This window comes from Silurus meridionalis, chromosome 23 (genome assembly GCF_014805685.1).
Source record: "Silurus meridionalis isolate SWU-2019-XX chromosome 23, ASM1480568v1, whole genome shotgun sequence".
In the NCBI taxonomy this organism is placed as follows: Eukaryota; Metazoa; Chordata; class Actinopteri; order Siluriformes; family Siluridae; genus Silurus; species Silurus meridionalis.
In genome coordinates this window covers 15,009,692-15,029,013 of record NC_060906.1, presented here as the reverse complement: position 1 = coordinate 15,029,013, position 19,322 = coordinate 15,009,692, and the positions used below count along the sequence as shown (strand labels likewise).

Genomic DNA, 19,322 nt, shown 5'->3' with positions numbered 1-19,322 from the left:
TTACTTCTCAATGTCAGCGATACGAGACTAATGCACATTATACTTCATGGTGAAATGCAGTGGCCTCTTTCAATGAGACAAATACTATATATAGATGCATTGTGTTGTTTTGTTTTATAACTTGCATCACTTTTAAAACATGTGCTTTTCAAATCCCCACACGGCTGCTTTTATTTCAGAAGATGCAGAAATGAAGTACAGTGTATTAAATTTCACATTTCTTAAATTGACTTGCATAATATTGCAAATATGAGGTATTATTGCATATCTACTGAAAAATCCATGGTAGGCGACAAAGAGAATGGTGTTGTGAGAAGCAAAGCTGGGTTGCTATAGTGCACAGTGAGATGTCAGTGTCAGTGAGATGTACTGTGTTTACCTGCAGTAATGTGGTTCTGGCAGAAGCACAGTACACTAGCAGTGAAAAACTATGACAGACTGTGTCTGGGCTTCAGTCAAGACTTACTACATAACACAAACAGCTTTAAATCTCTCCTAACATATTACTCTGTACAGGAGCTAGTGTGCACCCAAGGACCTTTTTGTCAAAGCAAAACTACACACGTGCCTTACAGCACATAATACATGTATAATAAATAAATAGTTTGAGATTGTAAATAGTGTTTTTCCATTGCATACCTTTCGCATAACAATGGTGACTCATTATGGGTTAAGAGTGTAGGGTTTCTAACATGATAGCATTTTGAAATAGGAATAATAAAATAATTTCACTGAAGTAGAACACTGGCTTGGACAGAGGCTTGATTGGAGCACTATTAAGAATGTGGTTAAATTTGAGGCCAGGCAGAGAACTGTTGTTTTGCATTGCAAGTCATCATAGTTTAAGGCTTGAACTGAATTCAAAACCATTTTGGTCATTTGAGGACAAAGTCTCCAAGTACACTGAATTTTTTTTACCATTGTCTATGACTCACATTTAATGCTAATCTACAACTGCTTGTTTAGCTGCATTGCAGCATTTTATCAAAGCCTGGAATTCTTCTATTTTATTCTTCCTGATATGAAAAATATGTCAGTAGTTCACATTGCTGGAATCTTGGCGAAACTGTATATTTTTATAGACAGCTCTAAACCTTACATTCTGTAATATTTGACTCCTTCCTTAAAGGTTGCATCATACTGGCCTCCACTCTATCACCTCATCTGGCATGTAGTTTTTAATAGTCCTCTGAGAAACAGCATTGTGGAGTACTCCGTACTTAATCAGCCACAACTTCCGCCATCCAAAATCCTTCCCCCCTGAAAGCTGGCTTATTTTATTACCTCTGGATTCAGTCACACTTAAACACATGCTTTGACCCTAGCATAGTTTATCATGAGACAACACCTCCAGCCAAATAGTAACATAATGAATGTGAGCAGACGGGGCTCCGTTGTTTTGAATAGGAGGACCGTTTCATTCGCTGGCTGGCTCGAAGGCGTGCAGGGTTACAGGCGTGCAGACTTGCAGACACCATGGCTGGGGTCCAGTGGTAAATGGAAAACCACAGCCTCCGGTCCACACAAGTGCAGAATGAGTCACAGGAAGGAGCTGTGCACTTGCAGAACTCATTAAGCGAAATGTAAGGCGTATGGATTTCCTATGTCAATACAAAGAGCCTGGCAAACTCAGTAGCCCCCCGGTGAATCCTGGAGTTGCACAGAGCATAAAATGGCAAAGCGGCAACAACGGAAAGATCTAAGTTTAAGTTTGTTTTGCAAAATCAAACATGGCCTGTATTAATAATTGTTAAAAGATTAAAAAGATAAAAGATTGAAAGCAACATATAGATGGTGTCATGTGTGTTCACGTCATTTGTGTAAATCAATAGTGTTTTTAGATAATACATTTTTGTTGATCTTCTGTTGAGTTCAGTGCAGTGTTTACCAACTGTTTAGTGACAAATCTGTAAGACTAGCTTAATATTTACAACCATTCATCTTCACTGAACCTGTCTAGCTATTTAACTTTATCTGGATATTCATCTTTCTTTAACCAATGTGTGTACAATGGCGACATCAAGTGGACATATTTCTAGAGCTGCGCTCACTGTTATTTTTGAGTGCTGTCTGTTGAGGAAAGTAAGTTTGACATCATCTTTCCATTTTGGATTGTTCCTCCATTTGTTGCAGTTCTTTAGTCTATATGCTTAAATCTTGATGGTGAGATTTTAGGACTTAAAAATGAATCGTAATCGCAGGTGTTAAAATAAACTTTACAGAGAACAGAACCGAACTTCTTCTTCTTCTTCTTTTTCTTTCGGCTGCTCCCATTAGGGGTCACCACAGCGGATCATCCGTCTCCATACCCCCTGTCCTCTACATCTGCTTCTTTCAAACCAACTACCTGCATGTCTTCCCTCACCACATCCATAAACCTCCTTCTTGGCCTTCCTCTTTTTCTCTTTCCTGGTGGCTCCATCCTCAGCATTCTACCCCATGTCGCTCCTCTGTACATGTCCAAACCATCTCAGTTGGGCCTTCTTAATCTTAATTTGTCCCCAAAACGTCCTACATGCGCTGCCCTCTAATAAACTCGTTTCTAATCCTGTCCATCCTCGTCACTCCAAACGAAAATCTCAACATCTTTAGTTCTGCTACCTCCAGCTCCACCTCCTGTCTTTTATTCAATGCCACTGTCTCTAAACCACACAACATCGCAGGGCTCACCACAGTCTTATAAACTTTCCCTTTCACTCTTGCAGATACTCTTCTATCACAAATCACTCTTGCTATCACTCTTCTCCACCCACTCCACCCTGCCTGCACTCTTTTCTTCACTAGAGAACAGAAGCAATGCCTCTTCTTCTTTTGGCTTCTACCTTTAGGGGTCGCGACAGCGGATCATCCGTCTCCATATCCCCCTGTCCTCTACATCTGCCTCTTTCACCCCAACCACCTGCATTTCTTCCCTCACCACATCCATAAACCTCTTCCTTGGCCTTCCTCTTTTCCTTCCTCCTGGTGGCTCCATCCTCAGTATTCTCCTACCGATATACCCCATGTCCCTCCTCTGCACATGTCCAAACCATTTAAATCTCGCCTCCCTCACCTTGTCTCCAAAACATCCTACATGCGCTGTCCCTCTAATAAACTCGTTTCTAATCCTGTTCATCCTCGTCACTCCCAACAAAAAATCTCAACATCTTCAGCATTGCTACCTCCAGCTCCACCTCCTGTCTTTTAGTTTATGCCACTGTCTCTAAACTGTACAACATCTCAGGTCACACCACAGTCCTATAAATACAGAAGCAATGCTATATGGATAAAATATGTCTTACTAATGGTGTGGCTCCATGTGAAAACTCAGGGTGGAGTTTATTTTTACTGTACATGCTATCCCATTTTAAATGTATAGAGATCTTTTCATAGTAGTTTTAGTGCCTATTCTTGTAAGCAATTAACCATGTTCTGAATCTCAAGTTCCCTCAAGCCTATGAAATGAACATTGCTATACAATCCAGTATATGCTGCAATTTATAGTACTGTCACTGTTCACCCCAGATATTTTATTTTTAATATGCTGCTATTTAAAACCCTACAGGATATATTTCTACATTGAAAGAATCAACTGCTGGGCAGTGAGATGCTGAACACTTTGAAAAGGATTGTTATTATAGCACACTCTGAATGGGTTTTAATTCATTTAATATCAGTGTTCTTTAAAATTTACTATTAAAAATTCTTTATGAATTCATTTCATTGTGTGGAGCATATGTCAACCAACTTCCTGTTATCACTTTCTTTCTAGGTGCTATAAACAGTTTGTCATATTACTGAGAAACGTAAGGTCATAAAGTTCTCTGTCATAAAATCAGAAAACCGTTACAAAATGCAGACAGTGGAGACTCCTTCCATCAATAAAGAATAGAATAGAATAGAATAGAATAGCCTTTACTTGTCTCATATTCATTACAGCACAGTAAAATTTTGTTCTTCGCATATCCCAGCTTGCTCAGAAGCTGGGGTCAGAGCGCAGGGTCAGCCATGTTACGGCGCCCCTGGAGCACGGAGGGTTAAGGGCCTTGCTCAAGGGCCCAAGAGTGGCTGCTTAGCGATACCAGGGCTTGAACCCCCGACCTTCTGATCAGTAACCCGGCACCTTAACCACTGGAGCTACCACTCGTTAAATAAATACTTATAGAAGGGTTCAAGACCAATATTTATACATGCTATACCTAAGGTACAACTCTGTGCAACAATGACACTTAGAGGCTTGTTCCAAATCCACAAAAGTGTTATCTTAGCTGTATGATTCCAGTCATTGTTTATCTGACAGGTGAACCTTTGCCACAGTCTTATGTCATGTAATCACTTGAGCAGATTTTCTTTAAGCACATCTCTATAAAGATGGCCTGCATTCTTACCTTAATTTTGGCCAGTTTCCTTATCCCTGCTACTATGAACCATTTTAACTGTATTCCTCCGACCACTCTTCAACATATTTCATGAGTTACTTCAAAGAATTTCCGTCTCTTTAAGACTAGAGAATCTTTTCCCACTTGTTCAGGAATATGGCAGTCCTTTCAGTGCCTGTCATATTCCATATGCTCAGAACACCAGCTTATAAGAAATGTCCAAGTAGTACCAAACCTCATCTATTTCACAATGTTGTAGCGAATTAAACTCCTGGAGACATTCAATGCTTTTCTAATGCTTTTGTATTATATTTATACTATACTATACTATACTATACCATACCATACAATAACATACAATACAATACAATACCATGCCACACTATACTATACTATACTATACTTTAATATACTATACCATATTATACTATACTATACTATACTATACAGTATAGTATAGTATTATATATATATTATAGTATAGTATAGTCTATACCATACTATACTTTTAAATACTATACCATATTATACTATTCTATACTATACTATACTATATTATACTATTCTATACTATACTATACTAAACTGTTCTATACTTTAATATACTATACCATATTATACTATTATTTACTATACTATACTATACTATACTATACTATTATACTATACTATACTATACTATACTATTCTATATTATACTATTCTTTACTATACTATACTATACTATATTATACTATTTTATACTATACTATACTATACTATACTATACTATACTATACTATACTGTTTTATACTATTCTATATTATACTATTCTATACTATACCATACTATACTATACAGTATAGTATAGTATTATATGGTATATTATAGTATAGTATTATATGGTATATTATAGTATAGTATAGTATAGTATAGTATAGTATAGTCTATACCATACTATACTATACCATACTATACTATACCATATTATACTATTCTATACTATACCATATTATACTATTCTTTACTATACTATACTATTATACTATACTATACCATATTATACTATTCTTTACTATACTATTGTTCTTTCACGTAGCTGAAAAGTATTACATTGTTGTTGTGGGTTTTATGTTTTGTTTTGTTAAATTATGTGAACCACTGTGGTGGGTTCACACTTGTGTGGTGTTACAACCCGCAGTATTTTGCAGGTTGTATTGTATTTGTATGCAGTGTGTAATTGTGTGCAGGTGCCATCCCAAGACTCGGTCCAGGTCTTCAATGCATTCCTGTGAACTAAAGCCACACACTCTTCCCTTCTGATGACATCACCATGAGGCGGCCTATAAAGTCCAAGGAAGCTGGGATTCGGGAGCTCGCTTAGCCGATGCTCGCGTTGCTCGTTATTCTGCCCGGTGACTGACCTATCCCTATCCCTGTCCCTGTCCCTGTCCCTGACCTATCCCTATCCCTATCCCTATCCCTGTCCCTGTCCCTGACCTATCCCTATCCCTGTGACTGACCTATCCCTATCCCTGTCCCTGTCCCTGTCCCTGTCCCTGTCCCTGTCCCTGTCCCTGTCCCTGTCCCTGTCCCTGTCCCTGTCCCTGACCTATCCCTATCCCTGTGACTGACCTATCCCTGTTCTGACTCATCCCTGTTCTGACTCCGAGTTTGCCCTTCTCCATTTATGTACCTCACTGTCTTATAACAGTAAATATATGTACATACATATTTGTTGTTTTGTTCACCGGTAGTAGGGGTGTGGCTGCCATTTTTGTGTTGGGTGTGTTTGTTCCCTGTGTTTTGGTGAGGGAGTTAGGGAAGTAGTTTGTATTTCTTTTGGGTTTTATTTGGTAGGCAGTTAGTGTTTGTCCAAAGTGTTTTTGTTTATTATTTTGGCCTTGGTCCACCCTGAAGTCTGTCCCGGTGCTTAGTATGGTACATAATTCAATATACCTTCCGTTTACGATACCCGGTGTTTGTGTTTTTATTCCTCATCACACTTTTACCAAATACACTTTAATCCACCATACTATACTATACTATACTATACTATACTATACTATACTATATTATACTATACTATTCTATACTATACTATATTATACCATATTATACTATACTATACTATATTATACTATTCTTTACTATACTATACTATACTATACTATACCATACTATACTATATTATACTATTCTTTACTATACTATACTATACCATATTATACTATACTATACTATACTATACAGTATAGTATAGTATTATATATATATTATAGTATAGTATAGTCTATACTATACTATACTTTTAAATACTATACCATATTATACTATTCTATACTATACTATACTATACTATATTATACTATTCTATACTATACTATACTATACTATACCATATTATACTATTCTTTACTATACTATACTATATAGACTATAGACTATACTATACTATAATACTATAGACTATACTATACTATAATATACCATATTATACTATACTATACTATACAGTATAGTATAGTATTATATGGTATATTATAGTACAGTATAGTCTATACTATACTATACTTTTAAATACTATACCATTTTATACTATTCTATACTATACTATTCTATACTATACTATACTATACTACACTGTTCTATACTTTAATATACTATACCATATTATACTATTCTTTACTATACTATTGTTCTTTCACGTAGCTGAAAAGTATTACATTGTTGTTGTGGGTTTTATGTTTTGTTTTGTTAAATTATGTGAACCACTGTGGTGGGTTCACACTTGTGTGGGGGGTGTTACAACCCGCAGTATTTTGCGGGTTGTATTGTATTTGTATGCAGTGTGTAATTGTGTGCAGGTGCCATCCCAAGACTCCGGTCCAGGTCTTCAATGCATTCCTGTGAACTAAAGCCACACACTCTTCCCTTCTGATGACATCACCATGAGGCGGCCTATAAAGTCCAAGGGAAGCTGGGATTCGGGAGCTCGCTTAGCCGATGCTCGCGTTGCTCGTTATTCTGCCCGGTGACTGACCTATCCCTATCCCTATCCCTGTCCCTGTCCCTGTCCCTGTCCCTATCCCTATCCCTATCCCTGTCCCTGTCCCTGTCCCTGTCCCTGTCCCTGTCCCTGTGACTGACCTATCCCTATCCCTATCCCTGTGACTGACCGATCCCTGTTCTGACTCATCCCTGTTCTGACTCCGAGTTTGCCCTTCTCCATTTATGTACCTCACTGTCTTATAACGGTAAATATATGTACATACATATTTGTTGTTTTGTTAACCGGTAGTAGGGGTGTGGCTGCCATTTTTGTGTTGGGTGTGTTTGTTCCATGTGTTTTGGTGAGGGAGTTAGGGAAGTGGTTTGTATTTCTTTTGGGTTTTATTTGGTAGGCAGTTAGTGTTTGTCCAAAGTGTTTTTGTTTATTATTTTGGCCTTGGTCCACTCTGAAGTCTGTCCCGGTGCTTAGTATGGTACATAATTCAATATACCTTCCGTTTACGATACCCGGTGTTTGTGTTTTTATTCCTCATCACACTTTTACCAAATACACTTTAATCCACCATACTATACTATACTATACTATACTATACTATACTATATTATACTATACTATTCTATACTATACTATATTATACCATATTATACTATTCTATACTATACCATACTTTACTATACAATACTATACTATACTATACCATATTGTACTATTCTATACTACACCATATTATACTATACTATATTATACCATATTATACTATTCTATACTATACTATACCATATTATACTATTCTATACTATACTATACCATACTTTACTATACAATACTATACTATACCATATTGTACTATTCTATTCTATACTTTACCATATTGTACTATTCTATTCTATACTATACCATATTATACTATACTATATTATACCATATTATACTATTCTATACTATACTATACCATACTTTACTATACCATATTATATTATATTATACTATACTATACTATACTATACTATACTATACCATATTATACAATACTATACTATACTATACTATACCATATTATACTATTCTATACTGTTCTATACTATACTATACTATACTATACTATACTATACTATACTATACTATACTATACCATGCTATACTATACTATACTATATTAAAGATGGCATTGTTTTTGCTAATAAAACAGTAAAATAATAAATGACACTTGTGTATTCTGTTACTAGCATTAATGGTATTAATACAATCCTGGAAAATCCTACATTATTATTATTTTTTTTTTAGAACAGCTTTTTATAATGATAAAAAAGAATGAATGGGGGTATAACTTTGACCCATACGTTAGTGACTGAGTGATTTTGTAAAACTACACTTCCCATGTTCCGTTTCCAACATGGCGGACTGAGAGCTGGGTGCGATTTCTACAGGAAATACTTTCTCCCACGGCCGTGTGTTTGTAAAGGGCTGCCATTTTACCGAGCTTACGGTAAGACATTTGCAGTAACAGCTATACAAACTCTCCATTCAGTCCTTTTGCGCACCGACTTTACTAAACATGTCGAGCTCACTGAGATCAGTTTTGTGCAGCCAGACGCCTTGGTGTCATGCGTACACACGTTATCTGCTCCAGCCCCTTCCACACCTGAAGCTTGCTAAAGCTAAGCTAATATTTATCTGCTTCATATTTGGTTGGCGTTGGTTTTGTTATTTACGGCAAATACGTGTGTAGCTTGCAAGCAGCACGAAATGTGCTGTAGGTGCAAGGATGTATATGTGCCTGAACGGTTATTTCTTTACACAATCATTATTTAAGTCGATCGAATATTTAAATGATTTTATGTGTCTAAATTAGCCTAATGTATTAGCATGTGTGGCCTCAACCAACCTACTAAACTAATAGCAAGTCAGCTTGCTTTATATGTAGAGACAAGCTAAGTGACTAATCAATGAGATAGCAGGATATTTGTCACGTTAACCTGCTATTCAAGATATAACCTTTAATATTTTCCAATAATGTATTAACTTTATGTATGAATGATGTATAATTTGACTTTGTCTATTTGACTGTAAGAGAGAACAGCACAGGAAAGTAAATGAATATATTTGTGTGTTTACCTGTCCCTGTCCTTGTCCCTGTTTCAGGAAAGGACAACTGAAGATCATGAAAGATCAAGTGGTTCAGCTCACATCCAGCTTATACCATGAGCATTTACTTGGGGCAATGTGGAAGTTAAGGGTAGCAGGGAATCTGTGTGACCTCTCGGTGCATGTGAATTTTCAGGGCGAACTCAAAGAATTTACAGCCCACCAAATAGTGCTCGCTGCATCCAGTGGTTATTTTAAGTCTCTCCTCTTAGCAGATAAGCGAGTAGAAAAAATATTCTTAAACACCGTCTCACCCGAAGTCTTCAATACATTTTTAGAATATGCGTATTCTGGAAAAATAGAAGTTGAGGAGCGTTGCCTTGACCGCGTATTGAACATGGCAAAGCTGTTCGACTGCCAAGACTTGGTGGAAGCTTGCAGTACCAAACTTCAGCATCGTAAATTGGAAAATGCCAGTATCATCCAAGGCAAATTACTGAAGGAAAGGTCCAAAAAGGCTGTAAAGAGAGCACTAGATAACAAGAAAAAACTCAAAATTACACTGAAAAGCATGAGCACTGAGAGGGGGGAGAAAATAGTGCTGCAGGGCAGGAGGAGCAGCAGGTTAGCTGGCCGCAGAGTTGTTGTAGACTTCAACAAGAAGAAGCCAAACCACAAGGCGATAATTCCTCCAGAGGATTCTGAAGTCAGTTGCAATCAAAACAAATCAGATGCAACTGAAAAAGCATTTCTGAAGGTTGGAGAAACGGAATCAGATGTTGCTACTGATCGGGTTTTACCCGAGAAGGAAGCTCTTACTGACAGTGGCTCGGAATCGCCAGACACTTTTATCCAAGAAGTGTCAGAAGAAGAGTTTCAAGATTCTGACTTCATTCCAAACGCTGCAGTCGATGAAACGAACGCAGCTGAAAAGAAATCCAAGCGAGTTAGCACAAAGTATAATTGTGACTCTTGTATCCGTTCATTTCGCTATGAGAAGAGCTACTTAAAACATGTTAAGGTTAGTCATGGGATCCAGACTGACATGACTTATCGCTGCCGCATCTGCAAGCAGACCTTTGCCAACCGCTGCAACCTGAAGATTCATGAGCGCCATGTGCACAGTGACGAAAGACTCTTTATTTGTGGCATGTGCGGTAAAGCCTTCAAACGCAAGAAGGATGTGACGAGGCACATGAGGCGGGTGCACGAGGGAGGGATAGAGCGGCACTTTTGCCCAATCTGTGGCAAATCTCTTAGTTCAAGAACGGCTCTTACCCTGCATGAGAGGACGCACACTGGAGATAAACCGTACAGCTGTGACGAGTGTGGAGCCCGATTCTCCCAGAGCTCAGCACTTAAGACACATCAGCGGTAATGAAGCTACTTAAAATTGCTTTGAATATGTTTTTTACTCAAAACCCGACTTTTGTAATGCTTCAACGGCTTAGTTTATATACTTCAGGATCCACACTGGTGAGAAGCCTTTTGCCTGTGATATGTGTGATGCCAGGTTCACCCAGAGCCACATGCTGGCTTACCATAAGCGATCCCACACAGGTGCTTGCATCAATGATTTGCACAGTCTCTAAAACAATACTATTTTTGAGGCAAGTTATTTATGCACACTGCTTGTCTTTACAGGGGAGAAGCCCTATATGTGTGAAAACTGTGGGAAAAGCTTTGCCTCTAAAGAATACCTGAAACATCATGCAAGAATCCATTCAGGCTTAAAGCCATACAAGTGTGAAAACTGCGGAAGAGCATTCGCACAGCGTAATTCTCTCCACCAGCATGTGAAAATTCATACAGGTATTCCTATATTAAACAACAATAATAATCTACTCTGAACATTATCCACACTAGTTTTTAGAATTCAACATGCAAGTCGGTGTTCACTTTGCTTCCCTGTTTCCTACATTACACACATGCAACCCATCTCAGACAGTGCATTTGAAAGATTTGAATAGGCCATGCCTTTCTGATGTGCTCTGTTCAGGTGAGAGACCTTACCACTGTAAAGACTGCGATAAGCAGTTCACTCAACTCAATGCTCTTCAGAGGCATCAGAGGATCCACACGGGAGAGAAACCCTACATGTGCAGCATGTGCGGCCGAACGTTTACAGACAAATCTACTGTCCGCCGACACACTTTAGTAAGTCCTTTTCTTGTTTGCTTTTGCAAATCCATGTGGGTTCTTAAGACAAAATGGAAGAATGTTTTATGATCAAGTATATCACACAAATGTGTTAACCCTAGATAAATTACACGCCAATATTTCCCGCGTAATGGGTAAATGTTCCTGTATATTTTGTTTTGATATAATTGACATACATATTATATATAGTAATTTTGCCGTATGAAGGGTGCCTGTATTAGCTTGATGGTTTGTACATTTGATTTGTTTTTGATCTGTTTTTTTTTTTTTTTTTTGTATATTTTGTGAAAAGACCCATGACAAAGATACACCTTGGAAGAATTACCTAGTTGTGCTGGAGGGTAATGTAGAGGAACGTGTAAAGAAGCCAAAAGGTTCATCTGTAAGGAAGGAGAAGGCAGCAGTAAATCCAGATGAACATCAGGCAGTGGAGGATCAGACTGACTCTAAATCCCGGGAGACTGAGTCTGTGCCAGTGGAACCGGTGACCATCTCTGGAGATTGGACTGACCCAGGCACCATCACTGTGGTCAGTCATGGAACACTGGGCAATCTGACTGTTATCCAGACAGAGATGCCACCTGGTACACAGCTGCAGCCCATCGTCACTGCAGACGGAGCCAATGTCATTTCATTGGAGGGTTCAGCTGTCGCCATCCCTGTTGCTCTGCCCTTCCCCATTCCTATCTCTGTTGCGCATACCATCTCTGGCTCAGCCTCGCTGACCAGGACGGTCGCTCTCGGCGAACAAACTGCTGTTTCTGATGCCATCTCGGCTCCAGCAACCTCAGCAGCACCTGTAGCCACGGTCACAGAAGGCATTCTCTCGCCAGTCGAAGTCACTTTGTCTACATCTAGTGAGTGTGTAACAGCACAGTCAGAGGGGAAGCAGGCTGAGGAACAGACCAGATTTACAGGAGGGAACAACTGAGTATGTACAGACACTGGAATTAGAGCTCTCTGCAAGAGTAGTTTTAAAGGGTTTTGATGGGGCTTATCTGTACACTATCAATTAGGTCTCTGATGGGTCTTGATCTATTTCATGTAATTATAGTAATGTGTATTGTATAGACGATTGTAAATGATCATTCCCAGAAGAAAGATTCCTTGTCCATTAATAGGCTGTTTTAACCCATTTCAATAGTACAATAAGAATGGCGATATCAAAACCAATCCCTCTGTGTTAGTATTGTGTCGTGCAGCTTAAAGATCTCATACAAGATTAATGGACCAGCAGCTTTTTAAAATAAAATTTTAGGACAGGTTTCTTTCTTTTTTTTTTTGTGTCAGTCATGCTGTATACCACTTGCAGAAATTGATCAGTCATTTAAAAATGAAAGACATACTGTCTGGTGTCTTTACACATGCAACGCTTTAAAAACTATTGCCAGCTTACATTCGTGTATAATATTGGTCTTTTATTCCTGTACAGTCATAGATCCATTCTGCAAGTTAAGACATCAACAACTCTGTTAGAAAGAACCTAGATACGCATGTAGGTCACTTTTCTGATGGCTTTTTTTTTTGTTGAAAATTGTACATACAGAGATACTGAACATCAAAAACACTAATACACAGTGACATGCGCTGCTAAATACTTTCAGTATGGAGAATGCACTAGCTGAAGTGCTGCATGAACTATTGTTTCACAAAAACGACACGCGCGGCACTGACGAGATACTGGGATTTCAAACTTTTTATAGTTTGAATATGCAAACAAAGTATGAGCAAAAACTTGGACTGGAAGACCCAACCCATTCACTGCAAATATGCATGACAGATTAGGAAAAAATAAAAAGAATATAAATAACCCTAAATGAAAGGATTTATTAAAAGGTAAATTAAAGGATGGACAAAGTTTAATGGTAAAATCATATACAGTAACAGAAGCTCTTTCTAAAAGACATCAAAGACAGATAAATCAACCCCCAAAGAAAAAAATTACCGATAGTCATATCCAAGAGATTTACATCTACACATCATGCAGCACTAGCCCTCTAAACTCCAGCAGAGATCAAGTTCTCACATCCCTCTTTTATCCATGATGTTCCTTACATACTGAACTACCCATTCACAGTGGTGTGAAAACAGTGTTCCTTAGATGCAGCCATCCAAAAATGTAATTATATTAAAAATAAAATTTATAACTCAGTGCGTAGGTTTGTACATTCTCTATAAATGGTGCAGCAATAAATTGGACATACTGTAGTCAGAAAACCTGGACTTGGCAATTGCACAAGAATGAAATGAAACGCTTTGGGGAGGGGGTGGCATGCCTTAGATTGTTTCCCCATAACTTGTCATCTCACTTCAAATCCCCCTCTTCACCCTGAATGGTTTTCTTGATGCGCAAAAGCATAGTGGTAAGCCACTGGTCCAGACGTGAGATAGAGTCGAACTCCTTCACCTAAAAAAGGGAAGAGAAAATATACTTGCACACACTGGCTAATGCAAATCTGAAATACATAAAGCTAGCTGAACAGGAAAATACGACTAACATTAACATATAGTTGTTGCTCTCTACTAACAAAATTTCAAATATAGCGCACAAAAAAAAAATTTTGGCTGATGATTTAACACATTGCTACGATTTGTTTTACCTTAAACCATTATTATGCACAATGTTTAGGCATTCTAAATAATAGTCTACAAATCAGTTTTAAGAATCAGTTAGGATTCTTAATCTGCTTTTCTGTTGAGTAACTACAACTAAAAGTCTTCCTGTTGTTAAGTGCCCTAGAGCATAAAAGTATAAGTTGACTGTAAAAAAAGGACATATCCAATATTATTCTGTGTCTGTTCAGCTTGTATCTTAAAGTCGGTCTATTCAGACTGATTTAGAAGATGGGAAAAATTTCACCGCTTCTGTAAAAGCCTCTGCGTTCTGCTCCTCGTAGGCTTCCAGGAGTTTCTGTAAGTAAACGTTCATATGAGATATGAGCAAAATGGTCTCCTTACAAAAAAAAAAAAAAATTTTAAACCCATGGCTACAGACCTTCAGAAGTTTGCACTCTCTTGAATCAGTGAATGCTGGAAACATTTCCTCGTACTTCTCAACAGCAAGCTATTGGTTTAAACAGAAAGAACTCAGTGCACACTGAATCACAAAGTCAAAAATATTTTTTAAGCTTTCTGACTTCTTAAAAGGAAGACTGACCTTTGCATTCAGTTCATCTACAATAAAGTGACATAAAGAAGCTTTGAAGAAATACTCCTTGGCACTGTATTTCAGTAGGGGTTGTCCATGGTGTTTGTTCCAACCTAAAGACAGTCAGGTAAAGTCATGGGAATGTCATGCAACATTATTATTTATTAAGTCAGTATATCACCTCAGTAGTCATAAATGTGCTACCTGTTCATAGATCTCAATGGCCTTCTGATACTGTTCCAGCTGTGCGCTGTATGACGCAACCTTCAGGAGACACTTGTTTGCAGAACTACAATGGAAAAACAAAATCAGTAACAAAAAAGCAAGAAACTGCTTAATGTAATTATAGCCAGACATTACAATTTTTTAAAACATGTTCTGCCTTCACATCCAACCTGTTCGACTCCTCGCCTTTGTAATAATCTGCAGCTTGTTCATAATGAGCAATTGCCTAAAAGAAAACCGAATAAATGCATCCATTAAAGGTTCATAGTGTAATTATTTGGATTAAAATTATTACAAATTGTATTACATCACTTGGGAAAAAAAAATAAAAAACATTTCACATATACAGTTCTATTAAATTTTTTCTACTTATTTGGTTTACTTTTTATCCATACTTTTTTGAGGGCAGCTTTTAGCTAATATAACTAAAAACAATATTCCCAAGTGAGACATAAGAAAGATTTAATTCCAATGACCCCAAAGCCATTTGAGGTTAAGAGCCCAAAAGATCAAAAGAAAGGGATGTAATTCCTCTCTTCCCTGTCCATCAGAGAGACACAAGGGTTAAGGTTTTTCGCCTGATTTTCCCCATTTTTCAATCCTAACTCATCCCATCTCCACAGTTTTCAGCTTTAAAATTGTGTCTTCAGAATAGAAGGATCCAATAGGCATCAGTAGCTCCAGTACCAACACAAAACCAGACACGTCTTTGCTAACTGATTGTTAGCATAACAAATAACACTGAAATGAACCATTTGTCCTTTACACTTGTATAAAAATGTCCTACCTTCTCAATGTCCACCAGCTCTGACTCGTACACCTCAGCAATTGTGATATGGTGTTTGGCTGCAATAGTGAATCTCCCCTGAGGAGGGAATGAAAAATCGACATGTCAATGAACACTCTGTACCTTTACAGTTATTGTCTCAGAAAAAAAAACCCGCAAATAACACCTTTCCAAAGTGAACCCTACCATGGCTAATCATACACATTCATATAAACAGCTACACGTGGTCAGCATAAGCATACATTAGCATAAGTAAGTCTAACTGCACCTTACCATATCTGTGTAAATATCGATGGCTGCATTTAAGCAGTTGATAGCCTCTATCGAAGGCATTAAAGGGGAAAAAAGGGTCAAGTTTAGGGTTAGTTCACAATAGTGGGGAGCCACACTATAACACACATGGCATACACAAAACCACACAAGAGAAATAATGTCTGCACAATTAAATTGTGTTGTGTGTCTTGCATTTACACTATTCACCCCCAGTTTTTCTTTTTAAAATTGTATTGTGTGCGTGCAATCTGGAACTAAAATACACTTAATCTGGAGCCATATAAAGAATCCATATAAAATACTGGTTGGAAATTAAGAAAAAAAAAATCTAATTTAAAGGTTTCTGACTGCTTATGCAACACCTAAATGTGGTAGTAATTTCACAGTAAATAATGCAGATCCTGAACACACATCTGCATATTCAGACCTTACTAATATTCTATAGATTTCTTTTCATTAGAAATTGGACAACTGAACTGCAAAATCTGGGGTTTAAACTAAATTTACACAGCTTTAAGCTGACGTATAATAATATTGAGATGTAGGACGACTCATCGTTCCTCACCCTGTGGATCAGCCTTCTTGAAAGCATTTCCGGCATCAACAAAGCTGGTGGCTGAATCGTGTTTGTTCTGGAGCTGCATGTGTAGTCTGGCTGCCTGGCAGAACGCATTTCCTGCAGCTGCAGACCAACATAGACATCATTAGGTGCAACGTCATGATGCTCAAAAAAAAACCGTTTCAAAACTTTCATATTGCTGAACATTACCCTGTGTGTTTGTCACATATACCCAATAATAATCCATAAACTGTGGACTACGTAAATTACCTACCCGTCCAGTTTTTTGCCATCTTGAACATGTTGGCTGCTCTGGCGTACATTTCACATGCCTCCTCTAATTTGTGATTCCCTCTGGAAACATAGCATTGAAATACAAATGAATTAAATAAACTATTATTTAATGGCATTACACACTTTTACACAATAAAGATAAATATTCTGAGAACTGTGTATATCAAATTTTTTTGGAGATTACGTATTAATGTCAGCTGCCTGATATGAGGCCTAGTTTGGATTTGTAGACGCTTGGGAAATCTCAAACAGGGCCATTGGAAGCTTTACTTATCAAACAGCTTTCCTCAATGTCCCTTTAAAATATGCTGTTTGTACCAGGGTCTATAAGAACGAAGCATGTTTGTAGTTGGAAAACAGTGGCAGACTGGACATCTGGCAGACAGGGCACGTAGTTTTGCTTCACTGGTTGCTGGTTGAAGCTCAGATTTCTTTTTTACTTTCTTTTATTGTTGGCTCTGAATTTTGCCTTGGATATGAGTGAATGTGTGGAATGTGTATGTTTGAAGCCCTGTCCTGTGTGTCTCAGGTTTCTGACCCACCAACACCCTAACCTCGATAAAGCATTTACTAGAGATGAATGAAAGGATTACTGAATGTTGTGGTGTTTACAGAAAATGTGAACAATATTTTGAAATGTTGAACATAACCTGATATTACAGTAATAGCCATGGTGTGGTTTCAAAGGGGTCACATTTTGAATTGGGGTCTGGACTTTATTAAACACAGCTGTATGTGTACTTGGTGACCCGAGCTGTAAAAAAAAAAAAAAAAAAACACACACACACACACACACACACACACACACACACAGGAAACCTAACAATGTGTTGGAAAGGATATTGCTTGAAATATTTCATGCCAAAATAAACCCTGTGGACGTTTAAGCTTGCATTGGTACAATTTGTCGCATTTTTTCTAGGATTAATTCATATGATTGACATTAGAATGACCCTCCCCCATATCTCCCATGTTTACTGAACTCCACTGTGAGGATCTACACTGGTCTGTACAGTGTGTATAAAAAGACTGACAGGAGGTTCATCCATTCAAAGTCCTGAACGGAACATCAGTCTCCAAAATGGGGGTTTTCTCAGGGGATTCATTAATTCACGTCTGCTGATTTCACGTTTTTAACATTATTATATTTTTGGTTTGTTTGATCAGCAGCTTTTGCATATTTTCCAGGTTATTTTCGTGTAAGGAAAATATCGCTTCTTGCACCTTTAACACCATAAAATCACACATCTAGTAGGTCTGTAGTCCCGGCGGTCAGCACGCACCGACTGCGCCAACACTGCGGAAACCGGAGACGGCGCGCGAGCGGAAAATAACGACGTTGTCGCTAAGCAACCGCCGGCAATAATGTCCGATTCGGTACCGAAGCATGGAGATAAAGTTGGAGATGATCGTGCAGAAACCGCGCTGAGAACTAAACTCTCATTTGCGTCAATCTCGTTGGGACTGAAGCCAAAACCCTTCCAACTGGGCACTGTTTAACGCGTTACAAAGGAACAACACGCGTCTGTGGGAGGTTTATACTGACTGTACCGTCAGGAGATGCCACCACGCGCGCGCGCACACATACATACATAGGCGCGCACACGTATGCGCGTCCGTAAAACTAAATTATTAGCTAGCAGGCCGTTAAGCTTTGCTAGCTGTCACCAAAAAACACTAGCCGAATCTAAAATATCAACACCTGACAATTAATTCATATGAAAAAGCAAAGCCCTAAACCTTATAAAGCACCATAAACACTGAACACGTATTAATCAGAGAAGCCTAATAACAATGTTGTGCATTAGCAGGTATCCGCGCTGCATCTCCATCTTACCCGAACATTCCTCCTAAAAAAGAGCCGGAGGACTTCACTTTCTTATCGGCGTCAGCCATGAGCTGTACTGCTTCTTTCTCCTTGCCGGTATTATCCATTTTGTGTGACTAAACTAGCAGAATAATAACCGTAAAGCGTTAATATCTCTCTTTTTTTCCCAACTGCTGCCCTCCTGAACCTACCCAACCATGAACCTCTACAGTAGATGGGGATTACAGTTCATTTTCGAGTAGGCGTAAAAACCCTTTTCTAAAAGACATCATGGGATTTGTAGTTCTGTAAACCATCGGTCGTTTTCCAATTACTAGTGTTCCACGAAACAAAACGAACTACAACCCCCAGACACACACACAAGAACGTTACGTAATATTAGTGATAGTGCGTATGAAGAGCTTGTTTTATTTATTTAGCTTTTTCATGCACATGCTAGTTTAGTGCATGTTGTTTACGAACTGTAGTGTAGTTGTAATGGTGGAATGGGGTCATTCGAATTTGTTACAATATGTACCAGTGCATATGAAAATGTAGGGACATATTTCTCATGAGGTAAAGAATGTATTCTTGTTTTTTCTCCCCACACCTCCTCTGTAGGTCCACTGTCTA

General features: G+C 38.2%; 2 protein-coding genes across 2 annotated transcripts; one reads left to right on the top strand and one right to left on the bottom strand.

Moving 5' to 3' along the window:
* The first annotated feature begins 8,712 nt into the window (after positions 1–8,712).
* Positions 8,713–12,862, top strand: gzf1 (GDNF-inducible zinc finger protein 1). Its single transcript, XM_046836363.1, has 6 exons — positions 8,713–8,837; positions 9,494–10,810; positions 10,902–10,996; positions 11,081–11,248; positions 11,436–11,593; positions 11,889–12,862. The coding sequence occupies exons 2-6, from the start codon at positions 9,513–9,515 to the stop codon at positions 12,525–12,527; spliced, it is 2,358 nt and encodes a 785-aa protein (XP_046692319.1). The 5' UTR covers positions 8,713–8,837; positions 9,494–9,512; the 3' UTR covers positions 12,528–12,862.
* Positions 12,863–12,993: 131 nt separating this feature from the next.
* On the bottom strand, positions 12,994–18,942 carry napbb (N-ethylmaleimide-sensitive factor attachment protein, beta b). The gene is given in 12 exon segments (XM_046836364.1): positions 12,994–14,003; positions 14,457–14,507; positions 14,592–14,660; positions 14,754–14,830; positions 14,833–14,857; positions 14,949–15,033; positions 15,140–15,195; positions 15,757–15,834; positions 16,030–16,076; positions 16,595–16,711; positions 16,863–16,942; positions 18,720–18,942. Coding segments are annotated over 12 exon segments (885 nt in total). The 5' UTR covers positions 18,818–18,942; the 3' UTR covers positions 12,994–13,901.
* Between the last annotated feature and the right edge of the window lie 380 nt (positions 18,943–19,322).

Excerpts from the sequence above, each read along its gene's own strand:
- gzf1 (XM_046836363.1), top strand. The coding sequence starts at position 9,513 with ATGAAAGATCAAGTGGTTCAGCTCACATCCAGCTTATACCATGAGCAT. Across the intron at positions 10,997-11,080 it reads CCATAAGCGATCCCACACAG|GGGAGAAGCCCTATATGTGT; the intron begins GTGCTTGCATCA and ends TTGTCTTTACAG. Across the intron at positions 11,594-11,888 it reads CTGTCCGCCGACACACTTTA|ACCCATGACAAAGATACACC; the intron begins GTAAGTCCTTTT and ends TTTTGTGAAAAG.